At 36.1% G+C, this 23,649-nt stretch overlaps 1 protein-coding gene across 3 annotated transcripts in view; it reads right to left on the bottom strand.

Annotated features, from left to right (window-relative positions):
- The window catches only part of SPAG16 (sperm associated antigen 16), an 886,848-nt gene that overhangs the window by 740,878 nt on the left and 122,321 nt on the right, over positions 1–23,649 (bottom strand). For all 3 annotated transcript variants that reach the window (XM_058664972.1, XM_058664970.1, XM_058664971.1), the window contains exon 10: positions 18,323–18,450. In XM_058664972.1, the coding sequence (XP_058520955.1) occupies positions 18,323–18,450 (128 nt within the window). The remainder of the gene's footprint in view (positions 1–18,322; positions 18,451–23,649) is intronic.

The following is a 23,649-nucleotide window of genomic DNA, read 5'->3' as shown; positions in this document are numbered from 1 at the left end:
GCCTCGGATCGGTGCACATCGGCCCATTGTGGCTCACTTGGGGAGTGAATCATCGGATGGAAGATCTTCCTCTCTGTCTCTCCTCCTCTGTGTATATCTGGCTGTAATAAAATGAATAAATCTTTAAAAAAAAACTAAAATATAAACTGCATTTATTTATGACTACAGTAAAATATTTTATTTAGTTTTTCTTCCAAGAGAGACATGTAAATTACATACTTATGTCTGGGATTCATAATCATAACAAAACTTAGAATCAAGGTGATAAATATAAAAATGTTTCTAAAGATAGTTTGGGGGGAAATTTATTTTTTATATTTCACTATTTATAATTTGGCTTTCTCTGTTTTCACAGCCCTAAATGTATAAATTTATGTTTAGGGGTAAGGAAAGAATGAAGTTGACAACTAAAAGAAAACACAATACTATAAGTTTGAACAGAAGTACTGCTAGCATAATAAAGATTTGCCAGTAGAAAATTAATATACTTCTCTGCTTTTCTACTAATGTAATTAAGAACCTGAAGCAACACAACTTTGTAAGGAAAATAAATTCATGTGGCTCACAGTTCATGTGGCTCAGAATCCAAGATCCATCAGCCCCATTGCTCTGGTCTTGGGTGAGGGTCCAATGAGGAACCTACAATCGTGGGAACATACGTGGAGGAAAAGACAACTCAAGGAAGAAAATAAAAGGGTGACTGAGCGGCTGGCCTCAGACTTTTATATTAACTTGATCTAGTGAGAACTTCTGAGCCCAGTTATTCCCTTCCAAGAGCAGCCTCCCCAGAGACCTACGGATTTCTCACCAGATGCCCTCTAAAACTTTTATCACCCTCAGGTTGCCACTGGGGACGGACCCTCTACCACTTGAACCCTTAGAGGAGAAATTCAAACCATATCCAAACCCAGCAATAATGCTGAACAGTTCTGCACAAAGGACATGAAATAGCAGTGAAAAAGTTGCCATGGTATAAAGGCCTTTTCTAAGCAAAGAAGTGTTTTTCTCACACTCAAGAGCTAAAAAAGAATTAATGAAAAAAGTCATTATGGAATGAAACAATCTAGTGTTTATTTTATTAAGTCAAATTTTGCTTCTAGACCCAATTTAATTCACACCACCAAGACTAAACACTGGATTACTTGTTAAACTAAACATATTTTCCAAATCTGATAACAATGACATTTTCTCCCAAACTAGACCTCAAATCATGCCAGTTTGTTCATTGATATTTAAACGCGCAAGTTTTAAACTTTATTCCAGCTCAAAAGTCTACTTTCCTGAGATGTTATCCTTATTTATTTGAAAGGAAAAGGTTACAATATCACACGACGATAGAAAAATATTTTTTCAGTCAGCCTGAATGTGAGTCAGTAAGTAAACATTTGAATTCCAATAGCTTTATTTTAAAAAGGAAATTTAATAAAAATTAGTTATTCTAATGTTAGCGCTTATACTCATTCATAGACTTAAACAATATCTAGTATTTTTTAAGTTTTAATATTAAATTTTTATTTTCCAAAGGATTTTCAATTTAAAATGCTTATTTTATCATAAGTAAAGCTTTCACATAAATCAAAATCAAATTTGTAGCAACTGAAACATCACTAATTGAAAAAAAGTATTTTAAATTTTGGCTTCATTAAATGAGCTATACATGATCTTTGGAATAAGAACAATATTAGGATGATATAGTAAGAAAAATAATAAACATTGGCCTCTACTATGTGATACATGTAGGCAGTCCATGTTCAAATCCACTTGTCAAGTGAGAAGATCACACCTGAGTGAAGTTAACTATTTTCAACACAGGTTACATAAAAAGCAAGGGCAGAGTTCAGCCAACTACTGAAACACAGGGTGTGACAGTATCTCACAAAATTCACAAAGTGCATCTCAATCTAGTCAACCATAAGTCAATGGTGCATTATAAAACCTGACAATTTTACACAGAGAATTAGACAACTCACTTGGCTGGAGCAATCACTTCAAGAAAAATAAAATATTTATACTTTAAGCTTACAAAGTGGAAACAGTGTCTATTACATTTGGTTGTTTAAATGATAAGACTAATAACTGAAAATCTCATGGCTCTTGAATAATTGCTGTTGATATACATTATAAATAAATAAAACGAAATAATTTAAGGGCAATCAATGGAAAAAAGAGCTGAAAAGACCTGCCCACTAGCATCATATAAAGTGGTTCTAAGGATACAAAAAACCGATGGAAAAAGACATTAAAAGGTGATAGCAAATTGTTCTTTCCACAAATAAACACAATTCCTCCTTTATTAGCACCAGAAACCAAAGACGAGTGTCAACAGATGCAGGAGCACATGGAGTTCTTATTTAGTAGGTCAATAATGTCTTAACAATATATTCAGAGGCAATGAAGAGTGTACTTCAGGTCACACTGCAGAATGTTCCCTTATCCATAGTTTTACTTTCTGTTTCTAATTACTGTTGTAAACTACAATTGAAAAATACTAAGTATAAGATTCCAGAAATAATATTAAAACTGCAGGTTGTTCTGAGCAGTGGGATGAAGCTTTCTACTGTCACACTCCATCACACTTATCCCTTTGTCAAGCACATCTGCACTATACTCTATGTGCATATAGAAGAACAGCATGACACACACAGTGTTTGGCACAATCCATGGCTTTATACACTGATCAGGATTCTTGGAATGTATGCCTGTTGGATACTGGGGAAATATTGAGCTTTGCTGAGGACAACTACCAATTCCAATCAGGTTGAAATAAAAGACTCAGTTCTTAACAAACTCTAGGAATTATGTCATGCGGCCCCACCTTATCCAAGGATCATATATCTAATATAGTCCAATGCAATCCTTGAACTACAGATGGTAACAAGTCATATATATATTTATATATATATATATACACACACACATATATATATACACACACACATATTTGTAAATTGCAGTGCTATTTTAAAAATCAGCTATTACCAATACTACCAATATTTCTATAAAACCTTTGAAGTAAAATAAAAAAAAAAAAGGCCGTAAGTTGGGCCATTCCAGTGGTGTAGGCTAGCATCATATATTGGTGCCATTTGGAGTCCCAGTTGCCCCACTTCTGATCCGGCTCCCTGCTAATGGCTTGGGAAAGTAGCAGGGACTGCTCAAGCCCTTTATCCCCCGCACCCACGCGGCAGACCCAGGAAAAGCTCCTGGCCAGCCCAGTTCTGGCTGTTGCAGCCATTTGGACAGTGAACCAGCGGACGGAGGAACTGGCTGTCTTGCTCTCACACTATCGCCCTGTCTTTCCCTCTCTCTGTAACTCCTTAAAGTAAAATAAATAAATGTTTAAAAAAGCCCATTTGTATGAGAAACAAGTGTAGCAGTGACATATAACTTTACTCATTATTCAAATAATTTTTAAAATAGAAACAAATCTATAAAAAACTCTTGCTATGAGAAGAAAACATGTTATTCAGACATGAATCTCATTTCAAATGCAGATAGTTTTGAAGTAGTACATTTGAAATTAATAGTCCTATCTATTTCTACAAGAACCCTCTTTAATCTCAATCTTTATTGTATGTGATCTGTATAGTTCAGGTGACACTAAAGGTCACAGTTGTCAAGTAGAAAGATCTTGAGTTTGTAGAAAACATTTGCTACTAAAAATGATAATGAAGATTAAAATGTCAATGATACAACAGATATTTGGAATGCGCATCACTGCTTAAATTATTCTTTGGACAGAACTAAGTGTGTACCTAGCAGAGCAAGTCTGAGGCGGCAAAGACTGAAAGACAGCACACAGTCACACACGGCTCTGAAGGGCGCTTCTCTTGCCACCAGAAGCAATGTCTGAATGAAACTGACAGGAAAGGCACAAAGAAGCAACTGCCAGAATTCAATTGCATTTAGCTGTTTCTGGGAGGTTTAACTCACTATTGTCCACAGTTCTGTATCTTGATTTTTTTCCTCATATCCTACCCTATAGCAGCTTGCAGGTAATTAGTATGCCAACTGCTTTGATATTTGTTATTTAAAATGACTCCTTTTCTAATCCTCAACTGGTTCACTACCTATGTTGTATCTCATATTCCCATTTGTCTCTCATCTTCTTTATCCTCTCATTTTTCATTTATTAGCAATACAGAGACAGTAAAATTTGTCTTTATTTTTATAGTGTTTATTCTTTATTTAACCCTCTAATTTAACTGTATTATATATTGAATTCTATGATTATTTTACTAATACTAAAATAATTTTTACTATTTACTAGTTACTTCCTCAAGTTTTTCCTAGATTGAAACTTAAACATTTTCTCTATTAATGCATTTTATTTAATCACTATTTTGCTTTTATCAACCCATTCTTCTTTGTTCCTAGAGTCAAAACTGCTCTTATTTAAAGATTTATTTTTATGAGCAATACTGAACTAAGGAAACATTTCCTCCACAGAAGGGGAATTGTAAGCATTGTCCCCCAACTTTCCCTGCATCATTCACTATGACTTCCACAAGAGGTTCTCAAAGTTCTGGGGGAATGATTTATCCAAGCATGGAAAAAGATGGTATCACATCATGTGACATCACAGGCTGTGTGAAGGCTTACAGAGAGCAAAGGTGGGGAGCCATGATAGTGGTTGTTCGCTTCATTGAAGCGTTTCTCTAGAGCTGTGTCTTCTGAGAACACTGTAAGACCATATGGAAACATGACATTTTAATAATGTGATAGATGTCTAAGTGAGAACTGTAAACACATGGTATCCAGAGAAGGTGGTTATACACTGCTAGCTCTATCCTTTAGGAAGAAATCAATAGTCTAAGGGTTACTTATTGATTAACTCAGGCATCCTCAATGAGGTGTAAGTATCACCCACCGAAAAGGACAAATCTAATTCATAAGGAGAAGTGAAAAAGAGTTAGATACTATAGTGCTTTGTGGTCTTTCAAAGTGCATAGCACTGTGTCTTGTTCAGACATTCAAACCTCATGAGGCACAGGATACCATTGAGTGGAGAGCGGTCTAAGGCTGAGAAGAAGGCTAACCGTATCCCAGAAGTCATAAATCCACAGACTAAAATGCTATGCTAAAGGTTCAGCTCTGTTACAAAAGAAGTTGACAGCTGAGAGATTCAGATAGTCTGACATCAACTGGGAAGTTGCGAAATGACCTGATCAAAGTCACCACCACCCGCCAAGGGGAAGTTAATGTAAAGCAGTGTTGCACAGGCTTCTTGCAGGGACTCTTTTCTCTGAACATCTGCACTGCAGACACAGCACAAAGTCAAGACGTGTGCAAAGGAGCTAAACAACGTTGACTGAATCCAGTGCTTTAAGTGGAGTAAACATTGTCCAAGAATGGACCAAAAATCCCTTCCCTCCACGTGTGTACATACCAGTCTACTCTTCAAAGGAACCTGTTTTCTTCTCAAAAACTTAACTGTCTTTTACAAACAGGATGCAACAACAAAATAAATAATAAATGCATAAAGAAAGAAAGAAACATGATGAAATGTACAGGCCCGGGTGCTAAAAGGGAAGGGAGAGATGCAAAGAAACTGAAGGGAGGAGAGCAGGAGAGGAGGAAGAAAAGAGGGAGGAATGGAGAGAGGGAGAAATAAGAAGGAACAAAGGAATAAACTGGAAGAAATTCAAGATAACGTACTGTATTTGGTTTAAGCTGCTGAGTTTTTAAGAGATTTTGTTGCCAAAATATCTGAAGTATGGGGTATAGAGACATACAGTTGGAATGATGCACAAGAATGAAAGAACATAAGAATGAGAGGGAAAAAATGTTTCTTAGTTAAAGAATTTTAGACTCTTCTGCACAAAATGGGTACTTTCGGAAGGTGCTTTCTGACACAGTCACACAGTTAGGATCAAATTAACCAGGCTAAAATCCTCACCTTGCGTGAGCAGGGATCCCAAATGGGCACTGGTTTATTTCCTGGCTGCACTCTGCCTGTGGCCTGGGAAAGCAGGAGAGGACGGCCCAAATCCTTGGGACCCTGCACCCACGTGGGAGACCCGGAAGAAGCTCCTGACTCCTGGCCTCAGATCAGCTCAGTTTTGCTTATTTTGACTACTTGGGGAATGAGCCAGCGGATGGAAGATCTTTCTGTCTCTCCTTCTCTCTTTATATCTGCCTTTCCAATGAAAACAAATAAATCTTTAAAAAATCAGGCAGGTTAGTCAGGATCCCCCCTGTACTGGAGGAACCATGTTTGTTAATTCTAAGAAAAAGCCCAATGGGAACACATATTTCCATCTTGAGCAAATGGATACTATCACTCCATGTAATACTTACATAATAACTATTATCATATATTTTCATCTATTTTCCTTTGATGTTTTTTGCAATTAATATTTAACCATTTTTATCCTACTGTATTAAAAATATAATTTAACTCCCTTAAAAACATTTTGATCACATAGAATATAAATGTAACTTTTTACTCTTTTAGGTTAGCACCAAATCATATTTCTTAATTCCCTTACACACACTAATGAAATTTAAAAATTAAGTTTTCAACCTCATATGACTAAATTCCAACAGAATCATTAAAAGGAGTGCAAAACACTGCTTTAAAATAATAAAACATTTTTATCTGGAAAAATTTCCTCATCAAAGTAATATAATTTAGCCATAAGCAAACACATATAATATGCAAAATTATTTAAAGTATCAATCTACTTGATATTTTTTGTATGGGCAGGCACCATTATAATTCTGAATTTGCAGGCGAAGAAATAGAGGTTAAATACCATTTCTAAGATCACAGGGATATTGTAAAGTAATAAATAACATATGTGCTTTGCTCAAGGTCAGAGGATTAGTATGTAGTAGATGCAAGAACTGAACACAGTTCAGATATCAGCAGCATTTGTAAGCTTAATCGTTAATCTATACTACCTTCTTACAGTGATGCCCTTAAGTTATAAAAAAACAGTATTTGGAAAATCAGATGGAGCAATCATATAATCGATAAAGTAGCACATATTACAAAAATTTTAGTCTTCTCTGTAAAATGGGTGAATAGCAACAGTATTTTTCTTTTTTTTTAAGATTTTTTTTTTTTTTATTAAACAGTCAGATACACAGGAAGAGAGAGAGGAAGATCCTCCGTCCACTGATTCACTCCTCAAGCAGCCACAAAAGCCAGAACCTGCGCCATTCCGAGCCCAGAGCCTCCTCCAGGTCTCCCACGCGGGTGCAGGGTCCCACAGCCTTGTGCCGTCCTCGACTGCTTTCCCAGGCCACAAGCAGGGATCAGAACCAGCATCCATATGGGATCCTGGTGCGTGCGATGCGAGGCATTTAGCCATTAACGCTATTGCACCAGGCCCAGCAACTACATTTTTCATGAGGTGAATGGGAAAATATTTTGAGGAGCCCTTTACATTAGTGGATAAAAATCTCAATAAATATTAGTTGGGGTCATCATGGTGAAGTAAAGACAGACTAACAAGCAAATTAATAAACTACATTTTAAATCTATCATTTGAAGTTTTTACCTTCAGCTAAATATTTTTGTAGTAAAAGAACCAATAAGAAAAGGTGGATCCCTATATGAAAGGTGTAACTTTTAAAATGGAAAAAAAAAGATATTTTCTTTGTTACTTCATATTCCAGGGTAAAAACTGCTATTCAAATAAAATATCACTGTGCAAATAGGTGAATGAAAATGATAATAACCCAAAATTTTTATTGGTTTGCCTTAACCCTACATCAGGGTGCCAATGAACTATTCTGAGGATTTCTCTCTCGTTGGTTCCTTGGTCGTGGACATTTGGCACACGTCCCACACTGGAGTGCCTGGATTGGATTCCAGCTCCAGCTCCTGACTTCAGCTTCCCACAGAGGAAGACACTGGGACACAGTGGTGATGCCTCCTGTGACCGAGTTCCTGACACAGAGCTGGAAGTTCTGCCATTTTGTATTGGTTCCTGACCTATGCCCTCACTCAGTCCCAAATTAGAACATCTGGGTAAACTGGTATCTCTCAAATAAATAGACCAAAAAAAATCAAAAACAGGTCAATTGTAAAGAAACTAGCCCAAAATACTAAACTCAATAAAATTACTTCTTTAGAATAACTAAGATTTAGCATAGTGCCTAATATCTATTTTAATATATTGAAATATTATTAATAAATGTACCTTCCCTATCACAGAAAGTTTATTTTGTGTAATATTCTAAAGAATTAGACTTAAATGTTAATTCAGAATGCTTATTACAAAAGAGAAAATGTCCCAATTTATCACTAACAAAGTGTGATAAACTCATTAATCACTCTTTAAATACACAAAGCAGGTAGTAAAACATTCCACATGCAGCTTCCTATGAAAACAATTACTGGTGCTATTATGACCATATATGCGCTAAATTAATTTTGAAGGACAGGGTGACATTAGACGATGCCTATTTATAAAAGAGTAATACATTTTTTGTTTTGCTTCGAGAATTCTTTGTTTTCATTTTGTTTGAACAAAGGAGAAACCAGCACAGAGAAAGAGAGAGAGAGAGCTCTTTGGTTCATGGATTCATCCCACAAACGCCTACCATGGCCAGGGCTGGAACTGGGCAAAGCCAGGAGCCCAGAATTCCATCTTAATCTCACACACAAGGGGCAAGGGCCCAAGTAGTTAGACTGCATCTGCTGCAAACTAGGGTCCACGCTAGCACACAGACACACCACAGGCACAGCAGTCACAAAGCAGTCACTGCAGAGTGTATGTATTTTTTGTTTGTTTGTTTGTTTTTTTTTTTAATTATTTATTGTTTAACTTCAGTAATTACATTGTATTATGTGACACAATTACATAGATACTTGGGTTCTCCCCCCCCCTCCCCAAACCCTCCCACCATGGTGGATTCCTCCACCTTGTTGCATAACCACAGCTCAAGTTCAGTTGAGATATATGTATTTTTTAAGTTGGCTTTAAAGCTATGAATTCTGTTAAAGTAGCCCAGAGAGGCAGCCTTGAGCATCTAGCCAAGGGGCTACTCATGACCAGGAAGAACAGTGAGAAGCAGCAGGAGCACTGTGAGGACACGTGGGAGGCCAACTGAGAGCTGCTTTACACAACAGTCTACCATCAGAGAGAACCAGTGAGGCCAGGGTACCCCTCAAATAGCACCTGTTTTCCACATAGGAAGCCTGCAATCTGACCAAACAGCTGCTGTGACAGAAATCAGCCTCTGCAGAGTCCTGTCGGCACTGCCAGGAGCTGAGTAAACGGGACTGCCTGAGGTTGAAGGGCTCCCAGGTCAGAATTCCAGACACTGTGGACTACAAGATGAAAACAGCCTTGACTCTGCTCGGCTTCCAGAGTAACCACAAGCATCAAGGGGGTTACTTAGGGTCAGTAACTTTGAAGGCAGGAGTGGAAGGTTCATTTTAGAAATGCTACCGATTCTATTCTAATTTCTTTTTCAGGCCAGCTCTCCCTGGCCAGCAAGGGAATGGGAGCCAGCAGACTGTATTCTTCACGGAGATTCACAATCCCTTATGTTGCCTTTGCCTGTAGTGCATGTGAACAGACAGGACAGGGTCTCACATATATCTGGTCAGGCCTTAACACCTACCTGACCATGACTACACACTTCTTGTTGCTTTCTATCTTCTTTCAGTGGGAAAACATCCTCCTTGGCTGGGACAGTGTCTTTCCTAGGTCCTCTAATAATGAGCTGTCCTCTGTTTTGTACCCCATGTATTAAATCTACTTGTTAGATCAGTCTCCTCCAGACTTAAAGCAACAGAATTCTAGATGGCCTGCACGTGAAACCTCAAATGTAAACAGTTTCAGTGAGCTCTTGAGAGACCACCTCCTGCTGGAACCAGGTCTGGATCGCAGAGCTCTACATCATCCCTGTTGAGCTTGAAGAAGGCAGAGCAGTTATAGCCCCTACTCCTGAACAGCAGCTGGAGTTTCCATGAGCAAAGCAAGGGAGTGAAGGAGTCCAGAACTAGGAGCAGGACAGACCAACCACAGCCCACAGGTCCTTGCCTCCAAGTACACATGAAACAAAGCGGATGTTCTTTCTCTACTGCAAGTAGGCATACATCTGTCGCCACAATTCTTGCTTTCCTATTCACCATTGTGTGCTATACTCTGGACTAACCTTTATTTTTTTAGCCCTTCATCTCACCATGGCAAGAAGAATTTTTGAACTCAGCCCATTGCTAATGGCACTGGGTATTCTGGCAGGAATTCGAACAGGAGTGATCACACTGCAATTTCAACAGTCAGTGTAAAATATAATCAGACTTATTCTTCACCTTCAAAGAAGACAAAGCATGAACGAAGGCAGCAACTTAATCTAATCTTCAAGATCAGGTGAATGCCTTGGTGGCACTGGTGTTTCCAAACCACCAGGGACTAGAGGTGGACTAGAGGTGGACTAGAGGTGGACTTAGAGGTGGACTAGAGGTGGACTAGAGGTGGACTTAGAGGTGGATTTAGAGGTGGACTAGAGGTGGACTTAGAGGTAGACTTAGAGGTGGACTAGAGGTAGACTTAGAGGTGGACTAGAGGTAGACTTAGAGGTGGACTAGAGGTAGACTTAGAGGTGGACTAGAGGTAGACTTAGAGGTAGACTAGAGGTAGACTTAGAGGTGGACTTAGAGGTGGACTAGAGGTGGACTTAGAGGTGGACTAGAGGTGGACTAGAGGTGGACTTAGAGGTGGATTTAGAGGTGGACTAGAGGTGGACTTAGAGGTAGACTTAGAGGTGGACTAGAGGTAGACTTAGAGGTGGACTCAGCCTCTTCTTGGGTAAAAACTGTCGCTTTCACACAGTCAGGTGTGGTAAAAGAAAGGAGCAGCTTCTAAAAAACATGGTATGAAATCTGTTTCTAAAATAGACCTGCCTCATTTTGATCATCTTTTCTACCATGGGTAATGTATATATTATCTCTTTTTATACTTAAAGTGCTTCTATTCCTCCCATATTTAATTAAAACATTTCAGAAGTTCTTACAGGAATGAGTGATGGCTATTGCTCCAACAACCATGCAAAAACATCACAAGATTGTTCTTCAATCAGACTAGTCAAGAGTAGTCTTATCCTGCTCCACGTCAATGCCCCATGTCAGCAAGAAGATGCTGGAAAGAATCCAGTGCCCCATCTCCCTGTCTACGCTCAGAGTCAGGACTGAAGGAGTAAGGACGGAATCCTCAAAACCACTTTAGCTCCTTGTCTGCAAACAGATTCAATCCCCTACAGGACTCGCTAGCCCCAGCATTCTTAAAGCAGCTCAGTCCCATACTCTGTTTTTCTTTTCCAAATAACCTATCCACAGAGAGGAAGGTCCCTCTAGTTGAAAATCTCAGGAAAACCTAGATCAGTTCTACCACCATTCATGGCCCTTACCTGGGTTATGTGTATAAACTCAGATTTATATAAGCAACTAGATTCTATCACATAGTTCCTCTTTGTACATGCAAGCAGTGAGCCACTGCCGCAAAGTTTATGTCCCTTCAAATAATTTGTTTCTGCCTGTGAAGGAAAAAATAAACAACTATGATTTCACACAATATTTTCACTCAACTAATTCATTCATTCCTTCAACATATTCTAAGCACCCCCTATCTTGCAGGTTATTTGTGATAATCAGATATGATCCAGGCCCTCCAGCATTGCATTTGGGGATAGGATATATGGACATGCAATCACTCAATCACTGAGGTCCAGTAGGTTCTGTTCCATATTCCCATATATGTATGCTACAAGCTACATATCTGGTACCAAGAGAACAGAAGAAGCTCTGCAGCTGCTTTAGTGTTTACCAATGGAAAGAGGAGAGAAAGTGAAGTCTAGTCAAAGAAACATGACACACTACATGAAAATGCTAAATATTTCACTGAATCAAAAATAGTGAGTACAGATCAACAGATTGCAAAGCAGAAACTAAGATATCACATCTTTACTCCAGAAATACTACTATGATGGGAGTAAAGAGAATAAATGTCAATGAGAAGAGTGGCTCTAAGCAGAGAGAGAAAAAGGAATCAATTGGAAGAGCTCAAGATAGATGACAGACTTGGCCAAAGCCAATGCTGAATGATTCATTTTAACAGAATATACAGGGTTAAATGAGTAATTATATATGATAAGTGATTGGTAAGGGAAAAATTTAAAGATTCAAATGTCATCATAGGTAACTATATTGATTATAATTACCCTAAAATGAGAAAAATGCAGGTGGAAAGGAAGAGGATAGAGGTAAAATAGAATTGGCTTTGAGACCTGCTAAATTTGAGATGCTCACAGATGTGCAAGTTAGAATGTCCTGTTTTATGAGGCACTCTGAATTAATGGTTATTGCCTTAGGATAATGTCAGTAGTTTTAAATTAAAATTGAATTCAGAGCATAAATACTGCTATGAAAGTTGGGTGGATAACTCTAATAAAAAGTTTTATTACTTTCTATTAGATTATAAAAGCACTATTAATATGGAAAAAATTAATGACATGAAACTAACATGACAACATCATTCTAGCCATAGCCATATAAGAAATTGCCAAAGTTGTTTGAAGATTTATGCCTATCAGCAAGAGAAATTATATTTACAACACATTCTCAATACAATTATAAGATGCAAGGAAAAAAGTTTTATGGGAGATCATCTTAGATTCATTGACTTAAATATGAGAAAAGACAATGTCCTGGTAAGATTAAGTGCAGCAACCCAGTAAGTAATGGCAAATATTGCTAGAATTACTTATTATACTACACCAAGTCTCATTATCTCTAATTATTTATACAAAAAATCCAAGTATATAAATTGTCCTCTAAAAGGAAATAGAAAATGTGACTTAAGAAAAAAATTACTTTTTTGTGGATTTCAAGTCTTTGCACCAAAATAAACTGTGTTTTAATTCCAATTTTTCACTTTTTATGTACTCTTATGTATATACATATGATATGACTTGAAATGCTAAATAAACAGAACAAAAAGTATGTTGATACATTCTAAGTCATCTTTCCCAACCTTTTGTATTAAAAAGATTAACCTTTCCTTTAAACTTCCATTTCCCTTTCTATCACACATTAGGCAACAGAAAACAACATTATGTACCAATGGAAGAAGATAGAATGAGAGATGTTTTCTACATTTACTGAAATATTATTAATGGCTTGATATTCTATGGAAATAAATCTACCCATCATAATAATATGTTCCAGAAAAGGTTTCACAGAAAAACAAAATGTCTTGATTTTTAAAAACTAAAATTATGTCAGCATAATGGAGACAGCATAGTTTCATTTTTTTATCAATGCTATTTAATAGGTGAGATTTTTATGCATTGTTGGCACTACACATAATTGCTATATATAATTATAATATGTCCAACAATGTCTTCTTGTAGGTCACTGTGGTTATTACTATGGATCTAGATAATTAAAAAAGAATGAAAGATGGTTATGGCCCCAAAAGGGCAACTGTCGGTCTCTCACAGAGTCTATCAAACATTGAAATTGAATATGCTTTGCACACCATCTACGACCAAATAAAAAGCCTTCCATAGTTTCAGCAGCAAACCGATCTGGCAATTCCTCTCCTCCCCCTAAAAAATCAAAACAGCAGAACACTTTCTCGAAGATGACAGCTGTTCCGCAAACCCAACCTGTTAAATACTTACCTAAAATATGAAGACAAATATATGCAAGGTCACTAAAGACAACTTAAGAAAAAGTGAAAACTTAATGTTTTAATGGGATGATATATTTATTCATGAAACTGATTCAAATAAACTTGTGCACAAATCCCTTTTCAAAAGTTAGTAGCAAGCCAGCATTTTGGCAGTATGTGGTAGGGGCCCAAAAATTTGGCCCATCTTTTGCTGCTTTTCTCGGGCCATTACCAGGCAGCTGAATCAAAAGTAGGGTACTCAGAAGTGAATTGGCACCTATAAGGGATACTGCCATTGCAGATAGCAACAACTTAACCCGCCACACCACAACACGTGCCTCTGATTCTGGCTTTGAGAGCAGAGAAGCCCATTGCAAATGTTAAAAGAATCACTGCCTTTGTTTTTTGTTGTTGTTGTTTTGTTTTGTTTTTGTTTTTGTTTTTTTGAGAATCCAACTTCTACCTTTATTCAAGAGACCAGACAGGTTGCCCCAGGATGCGGCCACCAGCCCTGCAGTCCAGCAAGACTGGAGCCCTGTGACCTGGCCTACTGTTGCCCTGAGCTGCAGCCTTAGCCCTGGGACCCTGCTCGCAGCCACTGCAGGTGCAGGCAAAGGAAACCTGGGGATCGGATGCTGCTGTTGAGAATCACTGCCTATGTTAATTTTCTTTTAAAAAATACATGTTTGGCTACTATTAGATACATAAATACTGTGAAGCAAGGTAGGGTGAATTAATAGGATTTTGAAACAAATTAAATAATACCAAAATGTTATTTTAGAAGAGAATTAAAAATTGTAAGTATATTCTGGAGAAGGAACTAATTAGACTTTCGGGTTAATTTAATGATGAGATTGGCAAGTGACAAAATAAAGAATCAAAATGATTCTCAGGTTTTTACTTTGACTCAATTCACAGCTCAGTGCTTTTCTGTAACAAAGATGTTGACAACATTACTACATTTGCTGCAGTTACACAAAAGTTCTTTTTTGAATGTGATAATTTCGAAAAGCCTGTTACATGTTCAACCTCAGACGAGATGCCAACATACAGAAGACCAGAACACAAAGAGGTACTCAAAGTGTGAGGATGAAAGAGGCCACTTGAGAAGAGGTAGCGAGACGGCATGACGTGTGGACCTGCAGGAAAACCAGGCCTGTCTTAAATAATCAGAGTGTGCGTGTTGGAGGGCGGTGGGGGAGTATTGATTGGATTAACTGCAGCTTAAGACATGAGGAACACCAGAGAGGTGACAAGCTGTGGTGGATGTGCAGCGTGCTTTCTGACAGTGATGAGTAGTTTCAGAGGAAAGGAAAGGCAGGCAGTCATTCCATGGACCCATGGAAGAGCTGTTACTTCAGCCAGCCCTTTGCCAACTGATGTAGTGAAAACTAGCCGACTATCAGGAAATGGCAACAATTTTGTGATGAGTTTTCCAGGAACCTTTGGGTTTTAATTAATGCAAGTAACTGCAGGATGCTTCCTAGGCTGATGAGAGCCATCTAGTAAGGGCAGCAGACATTCACCTGTATCAGGACCTGAACACTCTAACCTCTATCTAAATCCTCTGCTTCCTTGACCTAGGAAATTTCACGCCATAAAAATGCAAATTAGCAAGACATTAAGAATTTAAAATATTATCTGGATCTTAATACACATTAGTTTTATTATTACCTTGCTTTAAAAACATAGTAAAATTATACTTTGATAAAAATCCTGCTATTTTCTGAGAAAGAACAAACATAATTAGCTAATTCTACACTTACTAAAACTTAATTATTTTACTGTTTAAGTTTAAAGCAATTATCTTAGAGTTCACTTATCAGAGGGAAAGAAAGGGGATTTGGGTCTAAATCATAGGTCATATTACTGATAAAATTGTATCCCCAAGTGTCAAAATAGAAATCATACCCTCAGCATTTTCCTTTAAAATAATATATGATTTACTCAGTGTTTTATGGTTTGCCTTCAGTTAATCCAATCTGATACAAACCCTATTTATGATTCCCAAGATATCCAAGATATGTAAATGTGGAGAGAAATTCATGTAAGAGAGAGACAGATGGGAAAACAGATGCATAATTTACTGCCTTACAGAAATAACAAAGTCAAAGATGGTGTGTATTATAGCAGGTGAATACTGGCACTTACATCTTCTTAATGAAATATTATTTCCACCATTATAGGTGATATTCTCTTTCTTATTGTTATTATTACTGTTACTGTTTTTCTGAGTGAGACAGATCTTCTGGCAGCTGATTCACTTCCGACGTGCTTGTATCTGCCAGGATCAGACCAAGAAGAAACCAGGTGTCTGGAACTGGAGCTCCCAACAGGATGGCACTTGAATCACTACCTGCAGCCTCTCACAGTGCACGTTAGGAAGAACCTGGAATTGGAAGCAGGGTCCTAGAGCTGAGACTGTGACCCAGGCACTGTGAGGCAAGATGTGAACGCCCGACGGGTGTGTTATCTACTAGGTCAGTGGAATGCTCCTGTATTAATGAAGCGAGTGAACTATACACTGTGTCTGAATAACTTTCTAGCTATGGCAGTTGAGAATCAGCCAGAAATAAGTAAAAACACATGATCACTCAAAAAATGTCTTTCCTTCCTGATGATATATGTATATATATATATATATATATATATATATATACAGTACAAAGTCTTCGTGTGTGTTTGTGTGTATATGATCAACCCAATTTTAAAAAAATAATAACAGTATAGTAAAATTCTCAGACACTGAAAATTTTGTTGCACTTGATATTATTGTTACCTACAGACTGGTAGTATAAAATGAGAACATACAGAAAACATGTAGTAGAAAAAACACAGGTGGGAGAGATACAAACACATGGCAAAGATGGAACAATGGTATAAGGAGATAAACTGGAAATGAAGTATGCAGGCATAACAAGACACAGATAAATGAGCTGTCCCAAAGTCACAACATGATCTTCTTCTCAGGCATGCGGCACAGAAAGATTTGGGATTATTGTCTTTTCTACTGATTCACTTTTCTGTTTCCTAACTTGGAACACAGACTCTTTCTCCCTCATGAGCCAACTAGTGAAGATTATGGCCCAGAAATTACTCCCTGGGTCACAGTAGTAATCAGAGCAGCTGCCTTTTCAAGGCTTGGAAATAACCTCAGCTAAAATCCAGATTTTGCCTTTGACCAAGAGATAACTGCTTCACTCTTTCCAGAAGCATTTCCCTTAAACTTCACTTTACTGCTGAATTGACTAATACTTGCCATTTCTTTATAAAACACTCCAGGTAAGCTAACACAGGCTAATTCCTGGCCAAGGTCCACAATGGCAGAGTCAAAGGAATTTTTTCCTGAACCCCTTTATAAGCAAGCTGCACATAATATTGTAACATTATTTTTTAAAAAGATGGTTAGATGTATGGAAACAAAATTGCTGACAATGAAAATAAAATTAATGTCACAAAATAGGGAGATCCTATTGCCTATGTTCACAGTTCTAATTTCAGATTAAAGAAATCTAGAATGAAAAATTGTAAGCAATGCATTATTGGCATAGTTTATTCAATACTGTTTGGAATTCCAATCAACAGATGTTTAATGTAATTGTACCTGGTTGAAGTCATTTTTATTATGCCCTGATAGGTCTTTTCAGGTCATTAAGCTATTGATTTTGGACCCCACAAGTAAGATCATTTCTGCTATGCTCTTAAGTAATATCCCATAGGCAATATGCTTTCTACCACCCCAAATCAAACAGATTTAATTTAGAAATGTGGTAAATAAAAAATATCTTCATTAAGAGCAGAACACATTTTGCACATTTAAAAAACAATTAACACAAATAAAATATGTCAAAATTATTATAGGCAGCTAATTCTGAAACCATAGCATATTAGTATATCATGCCAATAATAGTATATTACGAGCAATCAGAATATTTGTCACACACTTTTTCAAGTATTATAGATTTCTCGAAACAAGTTATATACCCTTTTATTACATGACCAAACATAAGAAAAATTACTTACCTAAGCTATAATAAAATGGCATATTCATGATTATCAACATAAGCTTGTCATTCACCAAAATATTAATGAATTAAATGATTTATATATGCAGATTTCCTATAGAAATGTTTCTCTCAAAAGTATTAATAATAATATAAATTTTATAAAACTGTAAAGTAAGTTTTATATTAATGTAAATACATATACTCTCAAAAACAATTCATTCTAATAAACACCATGTAATATTAGGACTTTTTCTTAAACAAATGTGATTATGGTTCATGAAATTATGGTGACACAAAAATAAATCAATGGAGAAAATTGGTTAATGAAAATGTATACTGATAAAGTTGGTTAGTAAAATAAATCAAATTCATTGTTGATGGGATCCTGCCTTTAAAATAACCCCAGAAGTGGATCTAAATATGATCTGTGCATTATTTTAATCCAGAACACTAATCTCTACAGTGCAACACACACTAGTGCCCTAAATGTGTGCTGCCACCAAGTGCCTAAACCAATTAATTGTAAGCCACAGCTATCAGCAGATTATTTCTCCAGACTGGGTAGTTATTTGGAAAGAGACTAACAGCAAACTATTTCAACCATGAGCAACTATAAGAACATTACAATTTAGGCATGTCAATAAAATCCCCAAAACATTAATAAAACATCAAGAATCCTACCGGCTCACTGGAAGTTCATGAAGTCTAAAAATGTTACTCAGCTTGTAGTTAAATTTCACTGGATGAAGATCTTCTTTATTTAAATTCAGGTTTGGGTCTGGTTGCATATTGATGGGAAATTCTGAATCCTGGAGAATAAAATAAAGTAAGAGTTCTGTGTTTAAATATCCAAACCTTTGGACCTGCTGATACTCTGCTTGATTTAAGTTTAATTACAACATAAATATCATCATTAGTTTCCCTTAGTACTTACCTGAAATCCCTTATTTTCTATTTTCATTTGGAAAAAGTATATGAAAAAGATAAAATTTTAAATAAATAGCGTTACTCTTTTCTATAAGTGACTCTAGTTCTAAGATTCATGCTACGTATTAAGCATCCCTTAGAAATACTCCATTTCTGAATTATAATGGAGTATAACATAGCATTTTTATAGTAATAGCCAATTGTCCTTTTTCAATAAACTTTCTGACAACATAAAAAACACTGCATTAATTCTTATATACTTACTCTTTTCTATAAACATGCTATTAAAAACACTCCCACTGAATAACAAAATAACATTTTCCAAATGATTAACTATGATTTTCATATTAAATCCAAGGTCACAACACTAATTTTATTAATATGCTTATTAAAGGTATGCTATGACAGTCACAAAAATTCTTTCAAATCATAAAATTTAGAATCTGCATCTGCTATTTACCGGTAATGTTACCTCTCCACTCACCAGGTAAACTCTAACTAAGATTTTTCTGTAAAAAATAGACTTCCTATGGAGGAGGGAAGCCATGTTAGGATTAGGCACTCAACACGTTGTGATAAATCACTTAACAGCTTGATTTTACAAAAGTAACAGGAAGCGACTCAACACATTACAACTCTTTAAAATTTCCCTTCCAGTGTTTTTGCCCAATTTTGTTTTAAATCTTGTCATCAAGCTGATAAGAATAATTTTAATTATACTTTTAAAGATTTTATGACTATTTGAAAATTTATTTTAGATGAGTAAAGTTGAGCATCTTTTTATTTATTATTGCTTTTAAACATTGCCTATTTTCCTACTTTGTGATAATCTTTCAATTTTTAATTTTAGTGGCGTGCCTCACTAGCATGAGATTAAAAATGTTATTTCAAATTTAAAAAATACGTTGTCTTAGACATATAGAGGCATATCTACATTCACTCATGTATTTAAAAAGATCTAATAGGTGTCAATTATTCCAAATCATATTCTGCATATGGAGATTCCATGCATGAGCAAAGTAACTACAAAATCTTTCAAGCTTTGCTATTTTTAATGATATCTGTTTTGGTGATCTGTGATAAGCAATGTTTGATGTTACCATTGTAATTCACTGTGCTCGTAACCAATAAATATGTAAGTTCTGACTGACCTACTTACTGGCTGTTCCATAATTGCTCACTCTCCATGAGTATACAGTTTCCTCAGACTCAACAATATTGAAATTGGGCTGGATAGTAACCCTACAATGGCCTCTAAGTGTGTAAGAGAAGGGTTATGCATCTGTCACTTTAAATAGCAGCTAAGGATGATTAAATTCATGAGGAAGGCGGGACAAAAGCAAACACAGAACAAAACCCATGCGCCTTGCATAGTTATTCAAGTCATGAATCCAAAGAAAAACTCTTGATGGAAATTAAAAGTACTCAGCCAGCTGACATCGATGACAAGAGAAGGAAGGAAGAGAGGGGAGACGGGATGTAGGGAAAGCTACTGTTGATAAAGAGAAACTATTCCTGGTCTGACGAAAGATCAACTCACCCACAATATTCCTTGCCTAAGATCCAAGACTAATACAGAATAAGGCCCTAACTAGTAAACTCTATGAAGGCCGAGAGAAGTGAAGAAGCTGCAGAATAAAAGCTAGACATTAGCGAAAGTTGGTTCATGAAATTTAAGGAAAGAAGTCATCTCCATAGCATGAAAATACAACGTGAAATGTTGATGTAGAAGCTACAGCAAGCTAACCAGCAATATGGCTGAGATTGTTAATGAGGGTATTAAAACTAAATAGCAGATTTTCACTACAGAATAAAGGCCTTATACCAGAAGAACATGCCATCTGGGACTTTCATGACAAGGAAGAAGTAAATGTCTTCTGTCAAAACTTCAAAGGATAGGTAGGCTCTTATTTGAGGCTACTGCAACCAGTGACTTAAAAAAAAAAGTTAGCCAATGCTAATTTACCACTCCAAAAATCCTACCATGAACAAAACTATTGTAAATCTACTCTTCCTATGTGTGGATGAGATAACAGAGCCTGTATAACAACACATATGTATACAACATGCTTTAATGAATATTTTAAGTCCACAGTTGAATTCTGCTCCTAGGAAAAAATATTTCAAAATATTACTGTTTTTTTTTATAATGCACATGCTCTCCTAAGAGTTATGAGGGAGATATACAGTAAGATTAATATTGTGTTCATGTCTGATAATAGAAATTCTCAGCCCTTGCACCAGGGAGTAGTTTCAACTTTGAAAATATATTACTTAAGGAATATATTTTGTAAGGCTATAGCAGCCATATATAGTGATTTCTTTGACGAATCTAGTAAAAGTAAATTTAAAACCTTCTGGAAAGCATTCAGCATTCTAGATATCATTAAGAATATCTATGAATCCTAGGAGCAGGTAAAAACATCCACATCAATAAGAGTTTGGAAGAGGCTGATTGAAGCCTTCATGGATGACTTGGCAGTCGTCAAGACTTCAATGGAGAAAGTAACTGCAGATATGATAGAAATAGCAGGAGAACTAGAAGTGCAGCCTGAATATGTGATTTGAATTGCTGCCATCTCATGATAAAATGTTAATAGATAAGCAGCTGGATTTATGGATGAGTGACTAAAGTGATTTCTTGAAATAGACTCCACTCCTAGTGAAGGTGTTATGAACACTGTTGAATTGACAAGGATTTAGAATATTACATATGCTTAGTTGATAAAGCCATGGCAGGTTGAAGGGATTGATTCCAATTTTGAAAGTTCTGTGAATAAAATACTATCAATCAGCATCACATTCTCCAGGGAAATCTTTAGTGACAACATGAGCCAATCCATGCAGCAACATTCATTATCGTCTAATTAGGAGAAATTGTCACATCAACTCCAACCTACAGCAAATACCACTCTGATAATCCAGCGAACATTCTCATCAAAGCATGACCAGTAATTGGTACAACTAGGACTCGTTGAAATTTCAGGTGACCATTAGTATTGCTTAGCAATAAAGTATTTTTAAAGTCATGCGTTGCATTTTTAGGCATTCTACTATTCCACATGTGATAGGCCCCAGGATAATATGCATCTAACTTTTATATGCAGTAGGAAATCTAAAATTTATGTGACCTATTTCACTGTAATATTTACTTTATTATTGTGGTCTAGAACCACACCTATTATATAATCTCTTATGTGAGGTTTATATTGTAAGAAGATAGCAAAATAATTTTTAAAAGCAGTATAAATCATATTATTGAGGGAAGACAAATTATATTAGCAAAAATATAGCAAGGTATATAAGAATCCTGTCATTTGTAATTGTACTGACTATATGGGAAATCTGAAGCCATAATCACATCTACAGCAATTTTACAGCTTTCTTAATCTCATGAGTATATGAAATTAATCAAATGATTCATTTCGTTAAACCTAACTAACTAAATCTTAGTGACTATTTACTAGACCTGAAAAGAAAATAGGAAAATAAAATAGTAATTTAAAAATTATTTTAAAAATTTATAATAGCAAAGCCTTTATAATAGCGCTATTATCAAAACATAAACACACTTTCTGAGGCAAAATATAAGGCTCCTTTTATTAGCCAACCTATTTGTATATGCAGAAATATTCCAGGAAAAAATGGCCAGCAAATGGGTAGATAAGATCAGCGAGGTAAATATGATATTCATAAAGAAGGACAATGCATACAGAATAACTGCACAATCATTACCTTTTCTTTGTATCAATAATGCATGATTGTTAGGCAAAGCTAAGCTCTCCATAGTTTTGATGGCTCTCAGATTTGACCACATATTGAAATGACAAGACAATTTGATTAAAAAAAAAAAAGCATACAAATAGCACTGAGTCCCAAACCAGATCAACAGAACAGTAATTTCTGACATGGAGGCATTTATTTTAAATCTCAAGTGAAATGAAAGCTAGGCCTGGAAGTATGGCTTTCCTTAGTAATTCAGGTATACCACTTAGTAAATTCAGGTGAATTTAGGCAAACAGTTTAACATACTTTTGAAGCCACATTTTCCTATTCGTAAAGCATAACTAAATAGCATCTATTTCACTGCCTTCACATAATGGGTACTCTACAAATACTTAATATACCTTAGGTGTTATCATAACTATTTTCATTATTTCTATAGAAGTGGCATATCTTAATTTCAACTATTTCATTATGAATTTTCAAACTCTATTATATCTTATAAAATAATTCTATACTAATAAAATTCTGGGTTAAATATTCTCCTGGTATTTATTGAAGGAACTTTTGTGGAATTATCCTGTTTGCCAGAATCCAAGTCCACATCCGTTTTCCAGCCATCTCTAACCATCTTAGGGCCTAACGATAAAAGGAGTTCACAGTCTTTCTGCCAATACCCAAAGGATTGAAATTATGAGTGGTGTCCTTTTCTCCATTTCAGTTATATATCTTTCAGGTGAACCAGTGAACCACATATCCTTCCCCACAGGGAACCACACTACCTATTTGTTCCCCCGTATGAGTCTCTCGTATACTCGTGTTTCTCCCAGGCTCTAAATCCTCACCACCTGGTTAGGGTCTGCTTTTCTATCATAATCTATGTTATTCATTAAAGTAACATTCATGGGCACTACACTGATCAGTTTTGAATTGGAAGTTCAAAGTGATCCGCTCAAGCATTAACTTAACTGAGTATCTACTTTCTGTCAAAACTATATTAACTATCAGGTCACAAATAAAAGTAGGATGTGATCCTTCCACACAAACGGCTACATAAGACAGCTTTTGTAGCAGCTGTTGTTTCTTAAACTGATTGATACTCTTAGAAAAAGTATGACTGCTAATAATTGGACAGTAATAAAATTTTTAAAAAACACAGATTAAAAATTAATGTTTAAAAACAGAATTTCCTTTACATAGATATGTAATTGAAACAAATATTGATTTTTTCTTTCCTTGTCTTAATGGCACATGGGAGACAAATTTTCCAGAAATCAACTTTTCTTTTTTTATTTTTTACAGGTTTCTGTGCCCTCATGCTTTCATTCATCACTCAAGTGATCTCTATGAGCTGTTGA

The sequence above is a fragment of the Ochotona princeps genome, chromosome 5 (genome assembly GCF_030435755.1).
Source record: "Ochotona princeps isolate mOchPri1 chromosome 5, mOchPri1.hap1, whole genome shotgun sequence".
NCBI lineage: Eukaryota > Metazoa > Chordata > Mammalia > Lagomorpha > Ochotonidae > Ochotona > Ochotona princeps.
Note: the sequence above shows the minus strand (reverse complement) of the source record. Positions and strands in the feature narration are given on the sequence as shown.